Below are 15553 nucleotides of genomic sequence, written 5' to 3' on the forward strand. Positions count from 1 at the left end.
GTTCATCACCCAGCTCATAAACACACGAAATAATCTACAGAATTCTCTGTATAGGAAAAGCACTGGAATTTCTGAGAGCTCCATAACAGCTATATTAGATCAGACCAAAGACCTATCTAGTCAAACCTTCAGTGGTTAATCATCTATCCATGTAAAGTCCATAGTTGAATACAAGTATCTGAAATGCCATCCAGAATGTTTTACCACCAATTTATACTGGCACACATACTGCTTCTAATCTTGATTTTATCTGGAATTGGGAAAGCATAATTTTGATAACCCAGAAAGAGTCAGAATGATGTAATGGTTTTAATGTTGCTCCTGGGAGGGGAGGGGTGGATTAAAGCAGTTTGATACCACGTTTACTGCCATGTCTCAATACTATGGAATTATGAGCATTGTAGTTTGGTGAGGCACCACCATTCTTAGGTACTAAACTCATGAAACTACAGCTCCCAGGATTTCATAGTATTGAGCCATGGCACTTAAAGTGGTGTCAATCTGCATTAATTCTACCGTGTAGGTACACCCATTGACTCAGGGAGAACAGAGCTGAAATTCCTTCCCTTCCATGACAACCCATTTAGTGACCTTTGTTACATCACACTCTCCTCAATCTTAAAAGGTATCAACAAACTCTTTCTTAATCAGTTCTAACAAGAAAACACTTGACACCAGTAGAATTGACTTGAATTTACTTACTTCTGTAAAAGCTGAATCTTCTGGCTCCTGTAAAACTATTGGAAGGTTGCTGATAAAACCAATTTCCCCATTTGCAATGTCAGGTGTGATTTTTAAGGAGATATTTTGGATTTCACCTAATCTAGGGCTTACAGGTGGGATCAGAGGAATAATATTCAGCAGTTCAACTTTTTTCAGCTGTAATAAGATAAATCAAGATATTATTACTTTCTGAGAGCCAGTGTGGTATAATGGTTTGAATGTTGGAGTATACATCTCAAAAACAAGATCCAAATCTCAGCTTGCCACAAAAGAAAGGTAACCCCCGCTAAATAAATCTTGACATTTTTGAGTTGTCATAAATCAGAAATTCTAGAAGGCACACATCAATATAGCATTTGTACAGCTATAACATTTGTACACCTGAACTAATTATTTGTTGGACTATGCAAAATCTTCAAATTTCAAAGAAAGAATCCTGTTGTTGAAATTATTGTACTGAATTCAATAATTTCAAATCCTTACTCAACCAAGGAAACCCCAGCTTCAGCCTAAAAGGAAAGTTATAACAAAACTTCTCTTAATAATTTAATAACTTTCCCCAAGAAACCCCCATGATAGTATCTCCATAAACTGGAGTTGAAAACATATAACAACAATAATATATACCTGTACTAAGAAATGGGCTCCATTTTGCAGAAATGCATCATTTCTTATTGGTATTTTTACAATGTCTTCCGTTTTCCCTTCTGGTATGTAGAGGATGCTTTTTCCAGAAATGTTTAGAACACCTTCTTTAGCTCGCTCAGGATCCACAGGACCAGCAGGAATATATACAACTGTATAAGATAGCTTTACATCTCCAACTGTTCCTCCTTGCCTTACAAAGCTAAGGGACAGGAACCGTCCATCTGGGCTGCTTTCTATCCTCTGATTCTCCAAAGGGTAGAACTTTACCACACCATAGACATCATCGCTGTCTTGTATGTAAAACAAAAGCTGAAAGAATGACAAAAACAAAATATTCTTGTTTTTTTTAAATGCCATAAAAACTATACTGTTACTGTATTATTCTGTCATTTATGACTTTGACTGAACTACTAGATTTTTCTCTTTTTCCATTATTTCTGGATTTTTACATCCCTCTTATCCTGACAGGATAGCCCATGTACTGCCTCACATTAGAGCATGAATCCACTTTAAATCTGGTTTCTGCCTCCTGTAAAATTATGGGGTTTGTAGTTTGGTAAGGCCCATGACCTGTCTGGCTATGCTGTTTAAAGACCCTTTGCTAAAGTGGATTTAAAGTGGATTGAAGCTCTAGTGTGATGAGGTCTGTAGCCTCTTCCAACTCTATGATTCTAATTACATTCATCATGTTATGATTGAGCCTCATGGCTCTGTTACTGACAGACGTGGGCGTAAGACTCCTCGAGAGTCAGATACTCTCGAGGAGCGAGAGAGAAAAAGACTGCGAGACATATTTGCAGCACCATCTGACGAGGAGTCTTTCGAAGGGTTTACGGAGAGAATGGAGGAGGGGCTGGTTAGCTCAGAGGAGGATGAGATGGATTGGACTCGGGTAAGGGAGGAAGTGGGTGCCACTGGCCATGATGGGACAGAAGATGAATGGGGACCTTCAGGATTAGACCCATGGTTTAGCTGGAGGGATGGGACGGGATCCACAGCTGGAGATGCTGTTGGGCGTAGTCAGAGGTGTTCCAGCTCTGACGAGGAAAGTGATGAGGAAACGCCCGGGTTAAGGAGGACAGCTGACAGTGATGAAGATTTGTAACTGGCATAAAATGGGGCTTGGGAGCAATTGCAAATTGCGTTGGGCAAGGTAATCTGGGCAAACGCTTGGGATCCGTGTGTGTGTGGGACGCTTCCCTGAAGACTTGTGTGCTTTCCTGTGCTGTGACGTAAGTTGATTGGAATCCAGGGTCAGACGGCGGGAGGGATTGTGTGGGCATTTGTTTGTGCAAACCTGTGCTTACTCTTATTAGCTTGACCCTCCGTCGTCTTCTTGACGGACGCCATCTCCTGCTTTGAGAACTCGGACTGAACTGACCACGGCTTGTCTTCCCCCCTTCTTGGACTTGGAAAAACTACAAACGTCTGCTTCTGGCTTTGATCTACGGAACGGAACTGGTCTACTCAACTGCTACAATCCTTGGCTGATTTACTCGTGTTGGAGATCCTGTCTGCTGTGTGTGTGGGGGAGCGACGCAAGTTACTCTAAGCACAGTGTTGGCAGCAGAGAGGAATCTGCTGCCAATTAGTTGCATTCTTTGTATCTTTTGTTCCTTGGCTTTCGTTTCGTTTATACCCAGGCTGAAGCAAGCAGTTTGTTTTTACCCGGATTAAACTCCGGTTTAATCCGGTTTATCTTTTGAACATTTACTTTTGCCCCTTTTTGCTCCTAAAGGCAAAAACTGCCTGGCCCTTGTGTTTTACGGGCATTTTTTGAGTTCTGTAATCTAATAAACTCTGTTACTTTGAATCTTGTGGCGTTCTGTCCTTGACAGATTGCCCAACGCCCATAAAAAGTTTATTGCAGCAATAAACCCGTCAGGAAGACGATGGATGAGTTAAGGGCCAAAGTAGACCAATTGCAAACGGCTTTTACCGTTAGCCAAACAGCTCAGGCTGTGAAAGGACATGTTTTGACTCCTGAACGCTTTGACGGAACCAGGTGCAAGTTGCCAACCTTTTTGGCACAAGTGGAGCTTTATTTTTCTCAGCTCAGTGCTCATGCTTTTCCTACAGACACTAGCAAGGTGGCCTTTATTTTGAGTTTGTTGACCGGTCCCGCAGGACAATGGGCCACTAATTTAATTTTGGGAAATGACCCAGTCAAGGACAATTTGAATAATTTCAAAAAGTTGTTAACTGATACTTTTGGGGATCCTCTCCGCACGGAGAACGCTGGGTGGGCTCTGTATCGGTTGAAACAGGGAAAGGGGACTGTTTTGGATTACTTAAATAAGTTTAACCTGTATCGCCACCAGCTGGATTGGGGGGAAAATGCATTCATGCTTTTATTTACTGCCGGGTTAAGTGATATGCTCCAGGATGAATTAGCACGCTTGGAGCCGGCTGAAAGCTGGGACGCCTTAGTAGCTAAGGTGCTGCGTTTAGACGCAAGGTTCGAGGCTCGTAAACACTCAAAAGTAATGTGTGCGCCACCCATGCATGTAACCAGGGCACCTGTGGTGATGGGGGAAGAGCCCATGGAGCTTGGGGTCTTTAAAAAGCTGTCTACAGAGGAAAAGAGCCGTAGGAGGCAGCTGGGCTTGTGTTTGTACTGTGGGAAGGCTGGGCATTTTGCCAAAAATTGTAATGTGAAACCTTCCCAGCTTTCGGGAAAAGGCCAGCCCTAGTGCGACGTGAGTCCAACGCACTAGGGCTCCTCAAGCAGTCAACTGAGGGGAGGAAGCATGTTTTCGTACCCATTACATTATCTGTTGGGGGAAGGGAACTTGTTTCTACTTTGGCACTGCTGGACTCAGGGGCTACGGTCTCCTATGTAGATATTGAGTTTGCTAAGAAGCATGGCATTCCTAGAGTGCGCAAGGCATGCGACGTGTGGGTGGAAGGAGCAGATGGGAGACTGCTGGAGACTGGGGTGGTTAACCATGAAACCTCAGCAGTAACGTGGGAGGTGCAGGGAGTAACGGGAACGTTTGTGTGGGATATTACGAGCTTGCCTAGATATGATGTGATCCTGGGGATGGATTGGCTAGCTGTAGTAAACCCACAAGTAAATTGGGCAACACGTAAAGTGATCTTAAAGAGGCAGGACTGTTGCACTCTAAATGTTACTCATTCTGATATGGAGGGAGTGCCTGCTGAGTATGGGGAGTTCTCTGATGTATTTTGTAAAAGAGAAGCGGACAAATTACCACCGCACAGGCCATATGATTGCGCCATCAAGTTGGCAGAAGGTGCGAAACTGCCAGCAGGGAGGCTGTATGCCTTGACTGTACCGGAAAGGCAAGCTTTGCGGGAGTTTCTAGATGAAAATTTAGCCAAGGGGTTTATTCGCCCATCTAGTTCTCCAACTGCGGCACCAGTATTCTTTGTAGCCAAAAAGACTGGGGAACTTAGGCTGGTCGGTGACTATCGGATCCTAAACAAATACACCATTCGGGATAGGTACCCGCTCCCTTTAATCTCGGAACTGTTATCAAGGGTGCAAGGGGCTAAGGTCTTTACCAAGCTTGACCTGCGGGGGGCCTATAACTTAATCCGTATACGGGAAGGGGATGAATGGAAGACGGCATTTAACACGTGTTTCGGATGCCACGAGTTCCGAGTCATGCCTTTTGGGCTTTGTAATGCTCCTGCGGTATTCCAGAGGTTCATGAACGATGTGTTCAGGGACCTAATTGACCAATTTTTAGTGATTTATTTGGATGATATCTTGATTTTTTCTAAGGACGAGAAAGAACATCGTCAACATGTCAAGCAGGTTCTGCACCGACTGCGGGCTAATGGGCTTTTCGCCAAGGCTTCCAAGTGCGTCTTTCATGTGCCTGAAGTGGAGTTCCTAGGTCATGTAGTGTCAGGTAGGGAACTTAAAATGGACCCACATAAGGTTGACGCCGTCAACTCATGGCAGGAGCTGAAGACTAAGAAGGATGTACAAAGGTTCTTGGGTTTCGCTAATTACTACCGGGAGTTTATTCCGAATTTTGCAAAGCTCACGGTACCTTTGACGCAGCTTCTGCGCAAGAAACAGCCATTTGTGTGGGGGCGGGAAGCTCACGAGGCGTTTCTACAACTAAAGTCTAGTTTTCAATCGGACAACATACTAACCCATCCTGATGTTGACAGACCGTTCGTGGTAGAAGCGGACGCTTCTAGCTACGCGTTGGGGGCTGTATTGTCTCAGAAGGATTCCTCAGGGACCTTGCGTCCCTGTGGATTTTACTCGCGGCAACTAACACCCTTCGAGCAGAACTATACCATATGGGAGAAGGAGTTGTTGGCGATTAAGGTGGCGTTTGAGGTGTGGCGGCACTGGCTTGAAGGGGCACGGCACCAGATCGTGGTCAGATCTGATCACAAGAACTTAGAGCACTTGCAAACAGCAAAGAAGTTAAACCAGCGTCAAATCCGCTGGGCTTTGTTTTTCTCCAGGTTTAACTTCAAGGTGCAGTTCGTGGAGGGGAAGGCAAACTTGCGGGCCGATGCTTTATCCCGCAAGCCGGAATTTAAGACCAATGAGCAGGTAGTATGTCAGACCATCTTGCCTACTGCCTCTCTGTGTGTTGTAGATAATGAGCTTGGGTTACATGACCAGATCCTTGAGGCTCAGAAGGATGATGTGTGGACTCAGGAGCAACTGATGCTGCTCTCTGCAGGTAACCGTACCATACTGCCGCATCTCCAGGATCAAGACGGGGTATTGGTGCGTAGGGGGCAGGTTTACGTACCAGTGGGGGCCCTCAGGTTGGAGGTGATTAGAGCCCACCATGACGAACCCATGGCTGGGCACTTTGGCAGGTTCAAGACCGTACAGCTTATCACCAGGAGCTACTGGTGGCCAAAGATGCGGCAAGACATTCTGCGCTTTTGTGACAGCTGCGCCGTTTGTCAGCAGAGTAAGACGCCTGTTGGGCGCCCTAGAGGGTTGTTATCGTCTTTACCTGTTCCGGAGAGGCCATGGCAAATCATTTCCATGGATTTTATTTCAGATTTGCCTAAGTCTGGGGGTTATACTTGTATTTGGGTGGTGGTGGATTTATTTAGTAAACTGGCTCATTTTATTCCTTGTTCAACCATTCCGGCGGCCCCTACGTTGGCCTTACTATTTACAAAGCACATCTATCGTTTGCACGGAGCACCCGAGGTGATTATTTCAGATAGGGCTCCGCAATTTGTGTCACGCTTTTGGAAACACTTCCATGAGTGTTTGGGGACTAAGTTAAACGTGTCTTCAGCTTTCCATCCGCAAACGGATGGACAGTCGGAACGGGTTAATGGGCTCTTAGAGCAGTATCTGCGTTGTTTTTGTTTAGATCAACCCACGGCTTGGGTAAAGTGGTTACCGGTGGCGGAATTTGCTTACAACAATGCGGTGCACACGTCTAGTCAGCATACGCCATTTGAGCTAACTTATGGTTTTCACCCACGGGGAGGTGTGGCGCCGTCGACCAATGTGGTCTCTTCGGACCCTGTGTACCGCTCTTCGGAAATGGCTGCATTGCATGATGTTGCCCGTCGCTTACTGTTGGAAGCTAAGGCAACGCAAAAGACTCAGGCTGACCGCCACAGGCAGGCAGGGGAGGAGTTGGAAGAAGGGGATTTGGTGTGGTTATCTTCCAAACATATTAAACAGGCTGGGGGAAAGTTTGCGCCTCGGTATTTGGGTCCCTTTCCTATCGTTAAAAAGATTTCTTCTGTTGCGTTTCGTTTGCGTTTACCGTCTAGTTTAAAGGTCCATCCAGTCTTTCATCGTTCGCTGTTGAAACTTGATACCTCTAGTCGTCGTGGTGCTATAGCGGAAGGTATCACTGCCACTTCTCCGCCATCGGGGGAGGAGGCCTTTGTGAGAGGGGATAGTGTTATGATTGAGCCTCATGGCTCTGTTACTGACAGACGTGGGCGTAAGACTCCTCGAGAGTCAGATACTCTCGAGGAGCGAGAGAGAAAAAGACTGCGAGACATATTTGCAGCACCATCTGACGAGGAGTCTTTCGAAGGGTTTACGGAGAGAATGGAGGAGGGGCTGGTTAGCTCAGAGGAGGATGAGATGGATTGGACTCGGGTAAGGGAGGAAGTGGGTGCCACTGGCCATGATGGGACAGAAGATGAATGGGGACCTTCAGGATTAGACCCATGGTTTAGCTGGAGGGATGGGACGGGATCCACAGCTGGAGATGCTGTTGGGCGTAGTCAGAGGTGTTCCAGCTCTGACGAGGAAAGTGATGAGGAAACGCCCGGGTTAAGGAGGACAGCTGACAGTGATGAAGATTTGTAACTGGCATAAAATGGGGCTTGGGAGCAATTGCAAATTGCGTTGGGCAAGGTAATCTGGGCAAACGCTTGGGATCCGTGTGTGTGTGGGACGCTTCCCTGAAGACTTGTGTGCTTTCCTGTGCTGTGACGTAAGTTGATTGGAATCCAGGGTCAGACGGCGGGAGGGATTGTGTGGGCATTTGTTTGTGCAAACCTGTGCTTACTCTTATTAGCTTGACCCTCCGTCGTCTTCTTGACGGACGCCATCTCCTGCTTTGAGAACTCGGACTGAACTGACCACGGCTTGTCTTCCCCCCTTCTTGGACTTGGAAAAACTACAAACGTCTGCTTCTGGCTTTGATCTACGGAACGGAACTGGTCTACTCAACTGCTACAATCCTTGGCTGATTTACTCGTGTTGGAGATCCTGTCTGCTGTGTGTGTGGGGGAGCGACGCAAGTTACTCTAAGCACAGTGTTGGCAGCAGAGAGGAATCTGCTGCCAATTAGTTGCATTCTTTGTATCTTTTGTTCCTTGGCTTTCGTTTCGTTTATACCCAGGCTGAAGCAAGCAGTTTGTTTTTACCCGGATTAAACTCCGGTTTAATCCGGTTTATCTTTTGAACATTTACTTTTGCCCCTTTTTGCTCCTAAAGGCAAAAACTGCCTGGCCCTTGTGTTTTACGGGCATTTTTTGAGTTCTGTAATCTAATAAACTCTGTTACTTTGAATCTTGTGGCGTTCTGTCCTTGACACATCAGAAGGTTAATTATATATATGTCTTTAATTAAACTGCTTATAGTAGCAATTCGCAGTACAGAGGTCCAAAGTAACTTTCATGCCTAGGACAATTAAATTAAGAAAGCTTATAGATAAAAGGTTCTATGTTCCCTCAGCTTCTGAAACTAAGGCAAGCTAACTTTAACATTCATATTTTGTAAGTTATGGCAACTATGACAGAACTCCATTGTATCAAGGAGTCCTGATCTTGTAAATAACTTCTTTGGAGTAAAATTGCTTAAATTGCCCCTTTTCTTCTTCCTGGACCTCAATACAGGTTATGCACTATGCCCAGAAATTCTCCCAGAGCTCTGCAGCTGTTCAGCAGTGGCAATGGAGGAAACATAGGCACAATCCATCCCCCTTTCTCTGCACTGATTAATGCAGGGAAAAGCTTATGTCAGTTGCAGCCTGTGCAGACAACAGACTGGTCCATACTGAAGCCAATCATGCTGTCCACACTGTTGTCAAAATGTAGGGCTGCTCTGGAATTTCACCCAAGTGTAACCTGGTTTACCCCAAGACAAGGACTGGAAGTCTTTGAATATTGTGTAGATGTCTAAGGGTAACTTCTCAGACACATTGGGTCTTTAGTGTGCTACTGCGGAAGGGTGGATATATTTTAAACCCTTTTCTGTGCTGCAACCAAAGAAATAGAGAAAACTGTATTGTGGCTTGGCAAGTACAATCTGGAATCAAGCATTTATATTATAATGTCCTAGAAGTTTTTGGCAGAAAGCAGTTCATTGTCTGGGCAAAGTCTTCATTTGTACATTTGCTTATCATTAATGGTTATAGTCAGTAATACCTTTACACATAAATGACAAAGGACTCTACTGCCTTGGAAAACATCATCTCTCAAATTGTAAAAGGAATAAGACGAACAGAAAGCTTAATTTTCAGTCCCTAGAGTTGCAAGTCCTAAACTATTTTCTGGATGTAATTCCCACTGAAGTTTTAGTCAGTAGAGTCTCACTTATCCAACGTTCTGGATTATCCAACGCATTTTTGTAGTCAATGTTTTCAATATAACGTGATATTTTGGTGCTAATTTTGTAAATACAGTAATTACAACATAACATTACTGCGTATTAAACTACTTTTTCTGTCAAATTTGTTGTATAACATAATGTTTTGGTGCTTAATTTGTAAAATCATAACCTACTTTGATGTTTAATAGGCTTTTTCTTAATCTCTCCTTATTATCCAACATATTGGCTTATCCAACGTTCTGCCGGCCCGTTTATGTTGGATAAGTGAGACTCTACTGTACTAAGTAAGCATGTACAGAACTGCAGTGTAAATGCATTCTAAAGGTTACAAAAAATAGAGCCACGCCAGCTGAAATTTTGAGCTACCATATTTCTTAATTTCCACCAACCTTACATCACATTTTACTTAATCCAGAAAATCTTGTCTGAATGCTTGCATTTCTTTAGAGGAATAAGCATGAACATACCTCATCTGGTTCACTCACTTCTGCCCCTCCTTGTATTGTATGAGCAAGAATCCTAAGCAGGTATGGTTCTGCTTCTTCAGGGAAGTTATCATTCACAATGCTCAGGGGAAGTGATGCCAATAGCTGCCCTTGAGAAAAGTGTAATACTCCTGAGTCTGGAGCAATATCTGCAGTCACTGGTGAAGGATCACTGCTGTTACGGGTTATAACCCAAGAAACTGAAACATTTCCATGTGTTCCACCATTCCTTACAACAGTAATGCCTTCATACCTAGCAGACAGAATTTAAAACAGGTAATTTGACAAATATAGATTTGAAAATGTTGCAATAGCATTTTTTCATCCATCTTTGTGACTGAAAACCTGGTACCTACTTTGAATGATTCCAGCTATAATTGTCTCTAAACTGATAGCCTAACTATTTTTATTATGTCAGAAGCAACTTGAGAACATACTTTAAGTTTCTTCTGGTGTGAGAGAATTTGTCATCTAAAGAGACATTGCCCAGAAGATGCCCAGATATGTTAGCTGGGAGGGTTCTCTTATGTCTCTACAAACTAGAGCTGACAGATAGGAGCTCACTCCATCTCGTGGATTCTAACTGGCAACCTTCAGGTCACCAACCTGACCTTCAGGTCAGCAACCCAGCCTTCAGGTTAACAGTGCAGCCGGCACAAGGGTTTAACCCACTGTGCCACCATGGCTCTTGACCTAGCTATGAAGTTCAGTGCCCTGATAACCTCATTCGTTTACTATAATCTAGTGCTGCAGCAGAAGATGCAGCCTATGCTAATGCAGAATTGCATTATACATATTCTGAGGTTGATGCACTGGTTACCTGTTTGCATCTAGGTATAATTCAAGGTGCTAGTTTTGCCCTCTATAAACTTTAGGCTTCGTGTTATTGCTTCAAAATCAGCATCAGTGTTTATGTGTGTGCACATTCTTCATAATGGGTTTCTAGAAGAAACTAGGCCTCATACACATAGAAGTTCCTTGTTTTAATTAAACCACCAGCATAGTCAGAGTCATAAAAGAAGCAGGCCAGTTTAAAAGTGCATTGCCACAAGCTGAAGTTAACAAATACTTATGGTTCTTGACATCCCTTCCACAAAACAAAGTGAGGGTATATACTATCAGCAAAGTAGTGGTAGCCCCGTTATTCCAAACAAAACACAGGGAGACTTCTGTGTTGGCGGCACAGTGTCCAACCATGCTGCCACCCCAGCTGAGCAACAGAGCCCTGCCAAAAGTGAGGCTACATCATGTGATGGGCAGCATCGGACTCTGTCACTCAACTGGGGCAGCAGTGATTTGGTCGTATTTCAAAGAAGTCATTGCCATGCATCCAAAAATACTGCGCAGAGCTGTTCATATTAGGATGATTTGGAAGTCTTTCATTTATGGGATCACCTTATGATCATACAGTTAACAACAACAAGAAACTGAAATATCACTAATAGCTTGGAAGAGCAAAGCAGACACAAAAATACATTGAACAGTATCTGACCTCTGCGCTATTGCTCATCATAATTATATGTGTGTATTCAGTGGTTAGTTATTCTATTTTTGCATAACAGGAGCAGGTTTTCTTAAAGCCAATCTAAAAATTGGCTAGCAATGTAGCTGGAGAATATTTTTATGTTCCCCAATAGATTTTACAGGAGACTCACATCTCCAGATCATTCCAGGGGGCTCCACCAGGCAACCCAGCTTCTGATAAGCTGGCTGGTGCAAAAAGCATGCAGAAACTCCACAATGAACGTGGGCACCTATAGGAAGCAGATAGTAGCCTTAGCATAAAAAATATATAGCCCAGATTTTGGGATAGCATCCAACATACTTGTCCCAGTCCAAGGAAACTCAGTCTCATCAAATCAATTGATCAATTTAACTGTAAAATTCAAATCTTTTAAGAAACAGTAACACTTAAAATCAATTGATTTTAAATTACAAGTACCTTAAATAATCTACAATTAAAGAATTATCGTAGTTTGAAATACAGTTATAGACATGACTCTACATTAGTTTCAACCCCTAGTTTTAACAAAACTATGTATTTGTCTAGAATGTTCCCCAAAACATTTATGAGGCTCTCATTAGAATTCTGATCACAGAACAAAGTCTGGTACAAAGTCATTAAGATGAAAGCAAAAGAAACACAATTCAAGGCTAATATTCTTTGAAAAGTACCATTAAAACTGCTTATAAGGTAATATGTTTTTGCTTGCAATCAAAACTGATTTAAACTACAGTCATTTCATTAACCTAATATTCCATTATCAATACATAGAAAATATATGGTACCTTAGTATCTGGTCTTCATCAATAACAACTGCATGAAGTAGCAAGATGCTATTGATCGATAATACTCCATGAGGTTTATCATTGGGTTTAATGGTGACTTGGACAATAGATGGATTTGTTAAAACAGCATCTCCTTGTAAAGTATCCTTGAGTAGCATGATATGAAACGTCTCTGCAATTTCTGGTATGGTATCATCAAGGATTTTGAAGGTAATATAAGATTCATGCACTAAAGGTGGGAAAAAAATAGTTGTATTTGGCTGTAAATCCAGAAAGTCTAAATTAAGATGAGCGTGTGTAGTTGAATTCCCAGTTACAATGCTGTAGCGAATTGAGACTTCATTTTCATCAGGTCCAATTACATTTCCATCATCATCTTTACCCCGAACTACTGGGATTGTTAATGTATCATCTTCTTCCTGCACCATATAAATATTTTGAGTAAATCGCACTGGGCTGTCATTTTTCTTAATAATAATTTCAACAGAATTTCTTGATGTATTGATTTCAGCTCCTCCTCCAACACTTTTCAAATGAAGAATAAATAGTTCATCATTTTCTGGAATCTAGAAAAATAAAATTAAACAATAATAATTACTCAATGTAAAAGTAAACTAGAAATAAAAAATTAAAGTAAAAAAAACATTTTGGTTGTAGTGTACCTTCAAATCATTTCCAATTACTAAGAACCCTAATGTGACCTTAAGGCAGACTTTTTGGGCATTATTTGTTTACAATCTTTGCCTTCTTCTGAGACTAAGAGAATATGACTTGCCAAGATCACCCAATCAGTTTCCATGACCAAGGATTCGAACCCTAATATCAAGAGTCATAGTTCTACCCTGAATCCACTTTACTATGCTGGTCTCACTACAGAATGACCTATCTACCTCAATAGATAAATACATTTTCCCCATCATCTGTGATGACTCATGGGCCATGTAGTCCCATTCCTAGTGCTGTTGTGATTGATGAAGAGGAAAACTTGGGTTTTCCACCATTTCAGCCAGAAAAGGAACCATTTCAGCCAGAAATTGAGCCTTTGCACCTGCAGGAGGCTTGTCTTCCAGAAATCTGCCAAACAAGCCCTGAGTCGAGTTCTCCCCCTTTTTCGCGCCGTAATTATTATCTCCAGCAAAAAGGAGTGCAGCAGGCTAATCGCAGGAGTTTGAGAATTGCAGCAAAGCATTCAGATGATTAAGCCTGCTCCCATGAGAAATTTTAGGGAGTCATACATTTGGACACAGAGATTGACTTTCGTTTCTGATTCCCCAGAGAAGTGTTCTCTGGTGGGAAAACGAGGCCTATTTAGGTTCCTTGCTCCCAAAGGAATCTTGCGGAGTCAATTTCGTCAGCTACCGGAGCAGCGTGTGTGGACAGCTACTCCTGCTCTCAAGCCTTTGTTCCTGTTCCAAGCCTTCGTTCTCAGCCTTGTTTTCTCCCCGGATCTTGCCTTGTTTCCCGGACCTCGCCAAGTAATTGCCACGGATCTTGTTCTTGTTCCTCGTTTCCTTGTTGCCTTGAATCAAGCTTTGTGTTCCAAGAATCAAGTTATTTCCTAGCCTTGCTCAAGTTCATGGACTAAAGGACCTTGTCATCTCCCCTCACTTGCTTGGCAAGTGAGTGTTTCGGTTATTGGATTACAACTTTGGACCTTAATATTTCATATTGGACATTGCTTCTTTGGACTAATCTTGACCTTTCCTGAAAGGTCTACTCCTGGACTATTTCCTATATTTGTTTTTATTAACTTTATATATTTCCTTAATAAAGATATTAGATAGATTCTGGCCTCTGTGTATGGTTATTGGTGCTCTGCAGCCTGGGTCGTGACAGTTTGACTCCGCCACCCTAAGCACCAATTAACCTAGGCCAGAATGTCTACCGGAGCCGGGCCGGGGGCCCAACCGCTCAGTTACACCATCGACAAGGATGAAGTGGACCGCATCCGTGATAAGCTCAATGCGCAGGAGGGAGAAATAAGGGGATTGAAGGAACGCGGAATCCGTCTCCCGGCCCTGGCGCTGCCAACCAAGTTTACTGGAGAAGCTTCTAAGGTTCATGTTTTCCGTCGCCAATGCCAGGCTTATCTAGAGGCCCGTAATGCCGAGTTTCCCCAAGAAGACATCAAGGTGGCGTGGATCTACAGTCTCCTGGACGGGCCAGCGGCCAACTGGGCGACGGCACTGTTCGACCAAGACTCCCCACATCTAAGATCAGCACAACAATTCTTGGATCACATTAAGGCGACTTGGGGGATTGAGGACAATTTGGAGGCAGCCGGCCACAAACTCCGGCGCCTCTCCCAAGGGGACAGACCCATGTCCCAGTACATAGCCGAGTTCCGAGTGCTGGCCCATAACACCGGATGGAACGATATAGCCCTCAGAGGACAATTTCGGGAGGGTCTCAACATCGAGATGCTGGAGGAAATCTCCAAGGTGGATCCTCCACACTCTCTTGAAGCACTCATTGATCAATGTTTACGAGCTGAAGTCATGATTGCCAACAGAAGACAATGGATCCGAGGCCAGAGCGGTAGGACCGGAGCGAGACCTCCCGCTCCCACCGGCGTCCAGCCGCGTCCAGTGTGGAGACCCCCGCCACCAGCCCCATACCCCAGAGGAAGCGAGGAGGTGCCGATGCAGTTGGGCAATGTGCGTCCCAGATTAGATGCCGCCGAGAAGGCCCGCCGCCAACGCCTAAATCTCTGTTGGTACTGCGGAAACGGGGGCCACTTTGCCAGAGAGTGTCCAGCCAAAGGGAAGCCCGCCGCTCGTCTGGCGGCGGCGTCCTCCACGGAGACGAAGACGTCTGAGGCGGCTGGCGCACAGCCGGCGGGGGAAGCCAGCGACCGGGCGTAGAGAGGCTCGCCAACCCGGTCAAAAAACCCACTCAAGAGCCGCCAACCGGGGTCCTATTTCTTCTAGTGGTCACCTTGTGGTCAGCAAAAAAAGGACCCGTCATGGTCCATGCCATGATAGACTCAGGAGCCACAAACAATTTCATTGATAGAGAGTATGCCGACTCTCTGGGATTACAATATCACGACTTCAAGAACGCCCGTGTGGTGCAAGCCATCGATGGCCGCCCCCTCAAGACAGGTCCAGTAAGCCAGTGGTCGGAACCCACCAGAATGTGGATAAGGGAACACATGGAAGAGATTTCCTTCTTTGTTACCGAGGTTCCCCACTTCCCTGTGATTTTGGGAATTCCATGGCTGACACTCCACGACCCAAGCATCTCCTGGTCCAACAGAGAACTGCAGTTTGCTTCAAAATATTGCCAAAACCATTGCCTTGTAGCCAAGGTCTGCCATGCCACAGACGCTGAACCCATCATCACCTTGCCCAAGAAGTAC

General features: G+C 44.3%; 1 protein-coding gene across 5 annotated transcripts in view; it reads right to left on the reverse strand.

The window, feature by feature from the left end:
- Positions 1 to 15553, reverse strand: part of adgrv1 (adhesion G protein-coupled receptor V1) — a 328646-nt gene that overhangs the window by 284728 nt on the left and 28365 nt on the right. For all 5 annotated transcript variants that reach the window (XR_010003540.1, XR_010003541.1, XM_008103035.3 and 2 more), the window contains exons 7-10: positions 12193 to 12758; positions 9886 to 10156; positions 1351 to 1680; positions 703 to 879 (exon numbers count right to left, since the gene is read on the reverse strand). Coding sequence is in view for 3 of the 5 variants with exons in the window: in XM_008103035.3 (XP_008101242.2) it covers positions 703 to 879; positions 1351 to 1680; positions 9886 to 10156; positions 12193 to 12758 (1344 nt within the window). In the remaining 2 variants the exon portion in view is untranslated. The remainder of the gene's footprint in view (positions 1 to 702; positions 880 to 1350; positions 1681 to 9885; positions 10157 to 12192; positions 12759 to 15553) is intronic.

Source organism: Anolis carolinensis, chromosome 2 (assembly GCF_035594765.1).
Source record: "Anolis carolinensis isolate JA03-04 chromosome 2, rAnoCar3.1.pri, whole genome shotgun sequence".
Classification (NCBI taxonomy): Eukaryota; Metazoa; Chordata; class Lepidosauria; order Squamata; family Dactyloidae; genus Anolis; species Anolis carolinensis.